This window comes from Gobius niger, assembly GCF_951799975.1.
Source record: "Gobius niger genome assembly, chromosome: 4".
Lineage (NCBI taxonomy): Eukaryota > Metazoa > Chordata > Actinopteri > Gobiiformes > Gobiidae > Gobius > Gobius niger.
In genome coordinates, this window is record NC_136855.1 from 21503573 (window position 1) to 21517159 (window position 13587).

General features: G+C 38.1%; 2 protein-coding genes across 2 annotated transcripts; one reads left to right on the forward strand and one right to left on the reverse strand.

Annotated features, from left to right (window-relative positions):
- Positions 1–495: 495 nt before the first annotated feature.
- On the reverse strand, positions 496–4355 carry LOC306962354 (globoside alpha-1,3-N-acetylgalactosaminyltransferase 1-like; the record flags this gene model as incomplete). The annotated part of the gene is made up of 8 exons (XM_079555473.1): positions 496–643; positions 711–788; positions 867–997; positions 1193–1309; positions 1394–1507; positions 1614–1722; positions 2026–2160; positions 4285–4355. 8 exons carry the CDS (start codon positions 4353–4355, stop codon positions 496–498), a joined length of 903 nt encoding a protein of 300 aa, XP_079411599.1.
- A 1316-nt stretch (positions 4356–5671) lies between these two features.
- On the forward strand, positions 5672–13255 carry ddx21 (DEAD (Asp-Glu-Ala-Asp) box helicase 21). Its single transcript, XM_079555564.1, has 16 exons — positions 5672–5836; positions 7020–7223; positions 7315–7458; positions 7795–7867; positions 7938–8116; positions 8192–8309; positions 8409–8594; positions 8688–8833; positions 8925–9074; positions 10267–10428; positions 10506–10625; positions 11166–11239; positions 11325–11484; positions 11624–11758; positions 12764–12808; positions 12916–13255. Exons 1-16 carry the CDS (start codon positions 5753–5755, stop codon positions 13171–13173), a joined length of 2238 nt encoding a protein of 745 aa, XP_079411690.1. The 5' UTR covers positions 5672–5752; the 3' UTR covers positions 13174–13255.
- The last annotated feature ends 332 nt before the right edge of the window (positions 13256–13587 follow it).

Below are 13587 nucleotides of genomic sequence, written 5' to 3' on the forward strand. Positions count from 1 at the left end.
TCTATAATTTATGAGCTCTCCCACAGCATTTCTTGTTCTTGTAGGTAGAAATAAATTCAGCAGTTATTGTCCCTTAGAATTTGAAAAGGTTTTACAAAATACCTGGCGTCGGCCAGTGGTTCTCAACTGGTGGATTAAGACCCAAAAAGGATTGCAGGACTATAATTTTAGGCCTGTGCCAGAAATTACTGTTGATAAGCTGATTTATAGTTTTTGAAGATCACTTTTGTGAGCAATGCTTGAATCAACAAAAAATATTTAATTTGATATTAAATATCATGGTTGAACTATAAAGTTTTGATTACATTTTTGGAGTTAAATTGACATTTTCATTTGGGTTGGGGCTTCTTGTCATAAATTGAATGTGGGTCTCGAAGCTTGGACAGATGAGAGTGCTTTATTTGTCATTGTACAGAACAACCGTAAAACAAAATTATGTTCAGGTGTTAGTCCTGTTACAAAATAAACATAGCAACAATTCATGGCTTAAATCATTCACTGTCCACCATTGGGCCTCACTTCTGCATAGTTCTTGATTAATTGGGAAATTCGGACCACTCTGATGTCGTTAGGAACAGTGTCATAGTCTGACCATAGATATTCTGGAGATAGCACTTTGGTTGGCTTGTTGTATAGAAAGTACCTAAAAACAAAATGGGGAGCAAAGTAAACATATGGCAACAACAAATTACACATGCATGTGACTTTACTTGTTGAGATGGCTTTCCTCCTGCCATGCTGCTTCTACTCCATTTTTGACATCCTCTTGGGATTTCTCAAAACAGTATCTACAGTACGATAAAGAAGATTCAGAGAAAAACTACTGAAACACGATCATCATAAGAGTAGAAAGAGTAGAAACTTACTTGACTAGCTTGTACATATCCTCCAGGTATCCACCCCACACAGCTGCTGTGTAGTAATAGTCTCCTTCTCCATAAGGTATGTAAGCCTGAGATTTTGGACCACGCTCATAGGGGAAACTATCACGGTTTGTCTGAGGAGGAAAGTCACAAACATGACTTTTAAGAGTCTGTGTTACAGAGAGTTTATCTCTGTGACTTTTTTTGAACAGTTCAAAGTTGTCAACCTTTTTGAAGTTCGAGTATAATTTTCATTGTAGACTTTTTAAATAAGCGCTTTTTATTTGCTGTTTCTAACTTTAATTGCACTGTAAATATAAAGGTCCAACCTTGTAGTAGCCTCGGTGAAGAACAGCTGTCAGTCGACTGAGAGTCTCTGCTCCAAAGCGATTGTGAAAAATGCTGTCAATGTCCATCATAAAAAGATAGTCTGCTTCTTTATAAAGCTAAAACATAGAAAGTATTAGTGGTTGCTAAATGAACATGTAAAATAAATATTAATCTAATCAAATAATCGTGACGTTACTCACCCATTTCTCAATTGTAACAGTGGCCCACTTCATTTTACTTAGAACTACATCCTGCCATCTCTTCGCACTGGGAACATCCTGAATTGAGATGTTTCTACCGGGAGCCAGGTTAATCTGTTACCACAAAGAAAGAAAACATACTCTAGTGTAACCTGTGCCAACCATTAACACATTTGATTACCCATATTCTCTTTCATTGTAGTAAAGTCATGCTTCTTACATTTGGGACTTCATGTTTCTTATCAGTGAAGATGTAATATGTCACTCTAAAGCCGACGAAGAAATACTTCTCCCCTGACTCCAAGAAGCCCTTCAAAAATCTTGTATATCTGTTTGGTTAAAAATAAATAATTTGATTAATATTAAAAATGAGGTAGTCGTATATGCCCCATTCACAGTTCCATCATGCAGGAGCGCTAGCTGTTATTAGTTTGTCTGTAATTGGAATTTTTTACACAAATGTGTCCACGTCAATGAAACTTGCTGTCAAGCACATTATTTGAAAATATTGATTCATTTTCCAGAGATCTGCTGAATTCTCCATAGGTTTTCATAGAAACTGACTAGAAGTTTACACTTCTCTGAGAGGAAAGGCAGAAGTGTGACATCACATGAAAAGGCTTATTTCTTACTTGCCAACAGCTAACACCAAAACTGCAATTCTTGGGTTCGCGTTTTTATAGATGGCATCAATGACCACTGGATCAAATGTTCCTTCCCAAACCAGTGGAACATTCCAGTTTGTTACTGTGTTCACATCAGTGCGGCTGTGAAGGGGAGACTGATTGTTACCATGAAAAATCTAAATAAACAAAAACAATTATTTAGAACTAACCCTCAAACAAACAATCTTACCCGGCCTGTGTATTTGGCTGGACATATTTTAACCTGACATAAATACAAGCAAAGACAAAAACAAATGTTTCCCTTGAAACATATCCAATATAATTATGTTAAGCATTACAAATGAAAGAACATTACCCAGGATTGATCAAAAGGTCTCCCATGTCACACCTGCTGAAAAGCTCAGGTCTTTTGGTTTCCAATTGCTGTATGATTGTGGACCCTACTGCTTCCACACATGGCGAGCAAAAACTGAGAAAACAACACTTTTTGCTTTAATATTTAATTGAATTTCATGATATATATTTTTTTATTTACTCCATTCACAAACAAGCATCCACACCTGACAAAAACTTTTAATATGTAGCAAAACATTTCTTCTTTCATTCCAACAATAATGGGCTTGGATGAGCTTTTCTATCGGAGATCAATAAAGATATTCTGATTCATTAAAGGAACAGGCCACCGTTTTTACATACTGAGATATGTTTTTACCTGAGCTTAGACAAGTTGATACGTAGCTGTCTGGTCTTTGTGCGTGCCCTCAGTCACGCAAAATGACTAAAGATGTTGTTAGCATTTGGCCTCTCTCAATGTATTCCTATAGCTCCAAACAGGGATGAAATTGTAAGCTACCACGCTCTTCCACGGGCACGCACAAAGACCACACAGGTATGCATCAACTCGTCTAAGCTCAGGTAAGAACATATCTCAGTAAGGAAAAACGGTGGCCTGTTCCTTTAAAGGGACTATTTGGAGATTAAAATGTTGTTAAAACTAAGTATTTTAATCCCCCTACATGTTCCAGCCATGTCCTAATGTGTAGAATGAGCCCAGACCTATTCACCACAACTGCTTCTAAAGTTGTTCGGGTCCGAAGTGCCGTCATGCACGAGCTTAATATAGAAGCTGCAGTTACACATAAGACCTGAGGTGGCATTAGTGAGTATAAAATGACCAATTTGCATGAAGGTCTTTAAGGTTGTTTTATGTTTTGGTTATTTGTTGGACCTTTTGGAAGTTTGCATATTAAATCTTAAATCAAGGTTCTCCTCATCCCCATACTCTGCAGTTGAATAGTTTGCATATTGAAACTGAAGTTACAAGACTCACTTGTTGGAGATATATTGCCCAGTGTAAACATATAGTAGCCTGTAAAGAAAGCACATGTAGGTTCACAGTCAGTTACAACAACCACAACATTTTCTTCTTCCGTTTTTTATTCAATTAAACTGTTTCCCATGGACATTATTACAAGCTTGTTTTGTGAGAATCACATATGTTTTCTGCACCTGTTGGTCATGTATGAACTTAACTTTGTGTACTTATATGCTTGTAAAACGACTTGTGTCATAAAAAGGCATACCATTTTACAAGGCGTTACTGGTTAAACAGTACCAGGTATAGTGTGGTGTCATTGTCATCCTATAGTGCTGATGATGCTCATTGACCATATCATTTGAAATTTGCTCATGAAACACTCCATATTGTACGCATTCCCAAATCTTGACAATAAAAATGTACCACCTAAGAAAACATATAATTTAGCAAATTTGTTCCACGTTTTTTGTAATGAAAATGTGAAAGGTAAAAATACGTTAGATATGAAGACATGTATCTCAACCTATATGAATTTTAATTATTTGAATTGACCTGGGCACATGTAGGTTTCAATAATAATCTTTTCTTTTAAAAAGTTAAGTATGCAAACATCTGTTTATTTGTTTGTTTTTACTTTATTTTGAACTTGTGTTTAAACTTTTATTCTGTTTTTATTCAGTGGTATAATATCGCAAGAAAATTATTGATTAATCAAGTCTGAAAATCGACGTCTAACTAAAATTCATGACTGTTTATATCATTCGTAAATTCAAAAAGAATAATTAATACCCCATTATAGAAATTAGCTTACTATTGGCCTATTAAACTGTAATTAATGGTAACACTTACCCCATAATCGTCACACCCAAAACACCAAGGAAGACATAAAGGTTATTCTTGTTGCGCCACATTGTCTATTGCCTCAAGATTTGTCCCGAACAGCAGACCTTGCTTTTTCAGCACTTCCAATAGCTTTGATGGTGAAGGCAGGGAGGAGCTTACCTTGGATGAAGATCATTGTTAGCGAATGTGTCACACGCTCAATTTTGTTAAAGTGTATGCAATTATTTTAAAATTAAGTAATAGTAAAATAAAAAGTGGATAAATAGGATACAGCTCATTAAAACACATGAGGAATATATAAAATATCATGCACTGTATAATAATCAGAATATTGGGGGGGGGCTTGTGTCATAGGCTACTATCTTGTATTATAACTGAAGTTCACTCATGCTAGCCGTTGGGATTATGAAGCCAGCTCCATTATTTAGAGTAGAAGTAAATGGACCATACCCATAGATCTACCCATAGATTTAATAAATACAGATTAATTGCAATCATGGATGTATTACAATAAACGATTGGAATGGTCCTGAGTGGTCTGTGAAATTAACATGGCTGCGCAATCTCCTCCAACGAAGCCTGTTCCTTAAAAGGGCAAAAGGGAGGGGCAGAGTGCACCGAAAAGCTGCTTCCACTTTTTAGTGCTGATGTACAAAAACCATAGTTAAAAGACACCTAGCCCAGCGTTGTCACATGGATCATAGCGATATTTCGAAAAAATAAAACTCCTTGGAGCTATTCTTTAAAGCAGTGTTAGGGAAGCTCAAAGAGCTCATATTACCAAGTGTCTTTTGGAGTCACCCCTGGCCACCAGGGAGTGGTACTACAGCAGTGCCATGACATTAGGCTGACGTCCCATTTGTCCGACGTCTCATTAGTCCGAAAATTAACCATTGAGCAGATGTGCCATTAGTCCGAAATCTCTCTAAACCAGTTGTGTTGTGGACTAGACAGCCATATGGCCATATACAGCAATGTCAGCTTCCTGCCATGAGAACAGAGAAGCGCGTTCCTTGTCCATTCGTTCTGCTTATATGCTCTTTTGTGCTGTAAATATTTCCAATTGTCAATTGTGCTGTTTCAGTTTTTAGAATATTACTAATTACCCTTGAGGCATCACACATGTCCTCCACTGCACCGCACGCTCGTGGCAGTGGCGCATGGCAACTCACTGCATGCAAAAACATGCAAACACAGCACACACGAAAACGTGTATGACACAAAACAGCAACAACTTTGACATAATGTTTTATAGCTATACATTTGCATTTAAAGCTGGCCAGCTTCACTCAGCTCATAGGCCTACCAGAGAAAGAATCATCAACATTTCAAAAACAATACAAAGGAAAATAATGTACAGCACAAACGCAGCACAAAAAACGATCAATTTGCGTTCGATGAAGGGTCCGCTTCACTCAGCTTTTGCTGAGGGGCCGGCTTCACAGAGCTTGCTCGTGCATGGACCCGCACTGCGCGTTCGCGACGGTTGCACGTTCCTTTTGGTCCGCGTACCCGCGGATGAGTCTTGCGTCCCGAGAAAAGGTTCACACCAAGTGAGGAAAAAGAGGGGCAATGCCATCTAAAATCATATTTGAAGACGCATGTGAAGCAATGGAAGGAGATGTGGACTCCGCGGTACCATGTAACGCCTCAGTGGTGAGTTTTAACGATCTTCAGTGTAGTTTGAATCTTCAAGCTACGACTGACTAGCCGTGTTTGACAACATGTGGCTACGAGCTAACAGCTGATTGTGAAAACAGTAGTTAAACTATTAACGCAAGATTACAAAAGGTGGCCTCAACAGATGTGGATACACGTTTCACCTATCCGTGTATTTAGAGCACGACTTGTGTCGGTGTGGATCATGTTGATGTGTTAGAAGATCAGATAGCTCTACCGCGGACTAGCTTTTGAAACACGTGGCAGCAGAATGTTGATTATTTGATTTGGTTTGGGCATTTGTTTACCTAATAATTAGAATAAACGACATACAAGGAGGACATCGTGGCTTATATGTAGAATGTTATTTAAGTTACTATTGATAACGTGGGTGTAACATTCATTTATTATTTGTGACCATGGTTGCGCACGTTGATGACGTAACACGCATTCACAGCTGGTCTGGTCAGCTGAGCGATATGTTTACAACTAAGACATTCATTTTATTTAGAACAGGGTCACTATTTTTGTATATTATATTTATTCTCTCTCTGCTGGTCTTCTAGTTTTTAACCAGTGGCCAACCAGCTCACATAAATTATGCTTTCGGTGACATATTTTATAATATTTCTACAGGATATCACAAAATCACGCAATCTTACGAAAATTATTGTAACATAAACAAATTAACGTAATTCACACCCGAACAAATAACATACATATTGACTAAAAAACTAACAAATAATTTAATCAGGTTTATACTCATATTCAGAGGTAAAACAAAACGCAATCTTAATCTATATGTTAAAGGGCTTGTTATATTAAGGTTGAAAGTTTACTTTGTTAATCATGTCTGAATTCTTTCATTGTGGCTGGGTCAACCTGTCCCGAGCAGTGGGAAGGTGCTGTACAACACTTGGGGACCCAACTCTATATCTTTAGTTAGATCTGTGGTGACTATGGTCAAGCCCAGCTGGAGAGTTTTGGTTGTTGGGGAAACTGAAGCTCCCATTGAAACCTCACCCAGACACATGGGGAACATGAAGAACCAAGTATTGTTGAACTATTGGTATCAGAATTTTAATGGTATCCAGCTGTAGAGACAAAACTAACCACTCACCCACCTTGGTGCTGTTTAAAATATAAACACTTGTTTGTTTTTTTATGTCCTTGAATTCAGAATAACATCAAAGAGGGAAAGAAAAAGAAGAAGAAGAAGGAACAAACTCAAGACCTGGAAGACTGTGAACCTCCAGCGCCTAAAAAGAAAAAAAAGAAAGAAAAAAAAACAGAGGACCAAGTAAATGGCCACATGAATGAGGCCACAGACATGAATGGAAACACTGATACAGATGAAATGACCAAACTACATAAGAAATCAGAGGTGAGTCCAATTAAATCCATCTTGCAAAAATGTTGAACAAAAAATGTTGAATACAGTTTTAAATTACATTTCGTCACATTTTTTAATGTAGAAGAAAAAGAAAAAAGAAAAGAAAATAATTGCAGAAGAAGCAACAAACGGTACTTCCTTGGTTGACACCCCTGTCGCGACTCCAGTTCAAACACCCTCTCTTTCAAATGATGCCTCCGCCTCCAGTGACAGTGAAGAGGCTGTGGTAAGTCCTGAAAACACTGCTATTTTACAAGTAAAACAAAAAAAAATATTTTGAATGGGACAATGCATGTTAATGGACAGACTTGAATAAACACATAAATGTAAACTGCTATTTTTTAGTGGCAAATTTTCATTGTTGATCCCACAGGTATGGTTAAGTAGGGTTCACAATACATCACAAAATAACAAGAAAATTATGAGTCATCAATATCCATACATGTATTTACATTCTTCCACTTTACATTTACATTATTTACACTTTTCGAACATATCCACAAGCACATTCAACTGCATATGCACTCTCTAGTCCAAGATTTTGATGATTTTGTTGTTGTAGGAAACACCTGAGCAGAAAGAGGGTGCCTTTTCAAACTTCAGAATATCCAAAGTCACTATAGACAAGCTGAAAGGTAATGTGTATGTGATTTTATTTTATGCGCATACAATAGTATTTCTCACTATTCTTTCTGTCAAATCCAGTTCGAGGTGTATCCTACCTGTTTGACATTCAGGTGAAGACCTTTGACTCAGTTTATGATGGACACGATGTAATTGCCCAAGCCCGGACAGGAACTGGAAAAACATTTTCCTTTGCTATTCCTTTGGTGGAGAAACTGCAGATGGATAATAATGATAAAATCAGAGGCCGTGCCCCGAGGGTAGGCATTTTATTTTTATGTTTTTTACATTTTAAGTTATGAAAAATCTTCTACAATTGAATTCTTTCGCTATAGGTTTTGGTGTTGGCTCCAACCAGAGAGCTAGCCATCCAGGTTGCTAAAGACTTCAAAGATGTCGCAAAGAGGTTGGCCATTGCCTGTTTTTATGGAGGGAGCTCATACAACCCACAACGTATGTTCTGTGTCCTGCCACCCTTTTTATTTATCTCACAGAGATACCCTCATACCCGTTGATTGCACCCTTGTATTATGTGTAATTTGTTCTTTTCAGTCGATGCTATCCGTAATGGTATTGATATTTTGATTGGGACACCTGGACGTATCAAAGACCACCTTCAGAACAATAAGCTGGACCTTGCAAAACTCAAACATGTTGTCCTTGATGAAGTGGACCAAATGTTGGACATGGGGTTTGCGGAACAAGTTGAGGAAATATTGACTTCATCTTATAAAAAAGGTATGTGTTGGCAAGTAGGCATTATTTTGCTTTTAGCATTGTCTTTTTTATTGTCACTTAGATGATTAAAATTATACTTTGTGTATTTTTTAGATTCAGATTCCAACCCACAGACTCTGCTGTTCTCAGCCACCTGCCCTCACTGGGTTTATGATGTAGCTAAGAAATACATGAGGACAGACTGTAAACATGTTGACCTCATTGGCAAGAAAATGCAGAAAGCTGCAACAACAGTTGAAGTAAGTTGTTTGTAGGGACAGTAGATGGCGTTTACTCATGCCAAATACAGTAAAGTTGAGCGTTCTAAGCACGTTCTTCTTTTGTTCACAGCATCTTGCCATTGCATGCCACTGGTCACAAAGGGCTGCTGTGATAGGAGATGTTATCCAGGTTTACAGTGGCAGCCACGGAAGAACAATTGTCTTCTGCGAGACCAAGAAAGACGCCAATGAGCTTGCCCTGAATTCATCCATCAAACAGGTGCAACCCTTTACTAAACACCAGAGGTTTGGGAAAATGAAAGCTGTTACCTCAAGATCTGTAGATCTCTAAAATATATGGTTTATGGTTTATTATTCATATCTCTATTTGTAGCAGTCACTTTAATTATACACCTCAAGGGGTTTGTAACTCACAAACATAGTACAAAGGCACTCGTGGAGAGTCACTTGACTTCAATATATTTATTTTCAGAACAATTTCTCCTGTTGACTTTCTTTGTTTCAACAATTTTGGTCACATTCAAACCTACCTCCTCTCCTCCTCACACACTGACAAGTACCGCCTTGTCGACAGATGAGCAGTTAAGGCTGGCTGATTAGGAGGGAGGAGGAAGGAGGAAGAAGCAGCATTTGCCCATTCCATAAGAAACAAAATACGATGTAGCAAACAAAAATAGCATTAATTTTACACAAATTAATTAACTGCTTCCAACACCATTTGTCTAATCAATATAACAATTCACTTATTTTAATTTTCTGCTAAAATATCACTGGTTCCTAATTAGGGCCCGACCTATATATTGGCTAGCCAATATTTGGGTATTTTCAATATCAGCTATTTGCAGATATCAGTCAATAAAAAGGCCAATATAACCGGAACCAAGAGCAAAAGAGCTCAGTCAGAGCTTTAAAATGAGTCCCCCCACAACTCCCTAGAGGCGTGCAGAAACATCATGGTGTATTTGAATCGACTGATTTTGTTTGTCTGTTTGAGAGATTAAAAAAATAAAACGTCATCAGATTAAATTACTTAAAGATGAACTAAGTAACTTTTTTACCTTATAAAATCTGTTACGACCCGGCTCTGCTAGTAAAGGAAGTAACAAAAACAAAGATGTAAAATGGTAAAATAAAGTTGTAATTTAATAAAAGGAGTGTAAAAGGTAAATTTAACAACAGAGTGACATAAATAACAATCGTAGTCCCTCTGGGGGTAATACAAGTGTTTAATGGGATGATTGGGGGTCCTTCGTCTCACCCTGGTGTGTCTGGCCAGAAAACCACAATTGCAAATTCCTAATTAAGCAACTGTTCAATTGTCTCTATGCTTTTTTGCATAATTAGCTCACATTCATTCATTTATGATGTGCTGTATCTCATTACTGACCATGATTTAGATCTCTGTACATGGTCCCTTTTTTTTATTTGTAAATGTCTTTTTTTGTTAATAGACTTCACAATCTCTTCACGGAGATATTCCTCAAAAACAAAGAGAACTGACACTGAAAGGATTCAGAAATGGTGCTTTTGAGGTTCTTGTTGCGACTAATGTTGCTGCTCGAGGTTTGGATATTCCAGAGGTGGATCTTGTAGTTCAGTGTTCTCCACCAAAGGTATGCCACATTTAGTCTGAAAAAGTCAATGTTATTAATTGAGGTTGTTTTCAATGAATGTGGTAATTCTCCTCAAGGATGTGGAATCGTACATTCATCGTTCAGGCCGTACAGGTCGAGCTGGCCGAACTGGAGTTTGCATCTGTTTCTATCAGAGAAAAGAAGAGGACCAACTGCGCTATGTAGAAACCAAGGCGGTATGTTCCCTTTATTACACTTACAGATGAGAGAAGCTGTCTGTTTTGTTCACTCAATGCCATTTGATTGTGTATGGCTAAAATGCTTGATGCAATTTTTTATAAGATTGCAATGAACTTTTTTTTTTATTAAAGAACTCTGGTGAATAAGAAATAGCTTGAAATAGTGGTATCATCTAAAAAGCACAAGCACTTGTGCCCCGCCCCTGTCCGTCCTATAGGGACTGATTTAATGAGAAAATGACATTTGTTCCCCATTATAGGCCCAAAGGGAAACTGTAGAGTCACTATATTTTTTACAAATTAAGTTTCAGGTTTGTTAGTTGACTCCATGTTGCATCTTAAACGTTTTCGTCAAGATTACGTTCATTTTAACATTTAGAGTTCTCTGTGAATCGTTAGAAGCCACAAAGTGTTAAGTATTTTCCTCACATTAATGTAAAGCAGAAGTTATAAATATATGTAGAATGGTGGTAACTCTTGAGACAATGCCTGACTGCACCAAAGTGCTCAAATGTAAATGGTGTGTCCTTTTTTCAGTGCATCACGTTTAGACGAGTCGGTGTTCCAACTGCCAATGACATCATAAAGTCCTCCAGCAAGGACGCAGCCAGGTGCGTAGCGAAAACACTTTAATGATTTATATGATTATTTTTGAGTCGAGATGACAGTTTTTTTGCTCCTCTTATTTTTTTTCAGGTTTTTGGAATCTGTACCCGTTGCAGCAATTGGTTATTTCAGAGAATCAGCTCAAAGGTTGATTGAAGAGAAAGGTGCAGTTGATGCTCTGGCAGCTGCCTTAGCTCATATTTCCGGAGCCACGAGCCTAGAGCAGCGTTCACTGCTCAACTCTGATGCGGTGAGTATTTAATGTTTGCATATCTATCACTGCGCATGCAATTTTCTCAATTTCTTATCCATTATGATGCACAGCTACTTACAACCAACCATATTATTAAATATGGTGACATATACATATTTTATGTTTTAAATTCTAGGGTTACACAACTCTCCAGTTGGTGTGTTCACAAGAAATGCACAATTTGGGTTATGCATGGAGAAGCATTAAAGAACAACTTGGAGAAGAGATGGAGAGTCATATCCAAAGAATGACATTTTTGAAAGGAAAAATGGTATGTATCTTTTTTCCCCTTATTTTATTTATACACTTATACACTATCTGTGCTCAGTAGTACACACTGAGCCCTGCTTAGACTTGGTTTAGTCAATTTGCTCAATTTTTGTTTAGAAAATGATTGGAAAACTGTACATCTGCGGTTAACGATCACGCATGCATAGATCATTAGAATCCTCTCGATTTAAAAACTTCAGCGAGCCGTATTTCAGTCATTCCTCAGCTGTTTAAAAGTTCGGGTCCGGACGGGTTGGCGTGTGGGTCCGGATCATTCTGTGACCTCTGCCATAGACTGTATATCAATAGACTAGAAGCCCCAAGAAAGTGGGCGCACAGACCGGTTCTTTGCTCAAATAGACTTTCCTTTGAAATGTTTTCCCCCCTCTATAAGTCATTATTCAACCCGTGCTCATCATCCTGTTGGGTGTGATTTTCTTAAAGGAACAGGCCACCGTTGTCCCATACTGAGATATGTTCTTACCTGAGCTTAGACGAGTCGATGCGTACCTGTCTGGTCTTTACGCGTGCACTCTGTCACGCAAAAACACCAAACATGTTGTTATGTTGTTACATGATTTAGCCTCTCCTCATGGACACAAACGGGGGTGGCGACTAAGCTCTTCCACGTTTTCCCTCTTTAAATGCGGTTACAAGAGCGTTTACACGATCCAAGTATAGTTACACAAAATTAAACGTGTCGATTTTCTAAGTGGATAAAAAGGGGTACTATGTTGTAAGGCGTAAAAATACCTTAGGAGCACTTCGACGGCCGCACAGTAAAGTCATAGGCAACGTTGTCATATATTTCTTCTTTTGCTGTTATTGTTTGCCCTATTCTTTAGAAAGGACCATGAACCCAGCCACACTGCTAGTAGGAATGAGTTTCTGTGAGCCCGCGCTTAACGCTATGGGGAAGCCACGCGTCCCGCAGTCCATTGCTATTCCACGAACTATGAACTAAACACATTTGTAGACATTTAATAAAACTGTGTTTCATTAACAGGGAGTTTGTTTTGATGTACCAGCAGACAAAGTCAAGGAGATTCAGGTGAGAAGTACAAAGCTGAAATGCATTCAAAGTTATTACTATATAACCATTGCTACTATTATTATTAGCGTGGTGCTTATCTCTTGAACTTTCTGGTTGTTCAATAGGAGACTTGGTCAGATGGTCGGCGGTGGCAATTGACTGTAGCAACAGAGCTCCCTGAACTGGAGGAAAAGCCAATGAATCACAGCGACAGAGGGTTTGGCAGTGGTAACCGTGGTGACCGAGGAGGAGGTTTCAGAGGAGGAAGAGGCAGAAACTTCCGTAACGGCGGCCACAGTAATGGCTTCAGGAACAACAGTGGTGGCTATGGCAACAACAGAGGAGGACAGAAGCGAAGCTTCAGCCAAGCCTTTGACTACTGAGCAGTGGACTCAATACATTTGTATCTCTTGTATTTTCCATTTTTACCATCTCTCTTTTAAAGGGACTAATAAATCATCATCATAAACAAACTTAAAACTTTGCATTCTGTACTTTGAAAATTCATACCAAACTTGTATTATCTGCATTTCTTTTAAAGATTTTACACCTTTAATTTAATGCTGAATAGCATTTTATGATAAGAAAACCCATCAAACTAGTGTTGATAGTTGGCTCAAGTGGAAAAGAAGCCCCAAATAACATTGAACACAATGTAATGTTGAATATAGAGGAAAGTTACAACATCATACCTTGTAGGCACTACTAGGCAGTCTCTTCATAATTGTTTTAGCAACCTGGCCTTGAGGCACTGATGATGGATACAATGACAAATAATTGTTTACGATCTTCCTTAT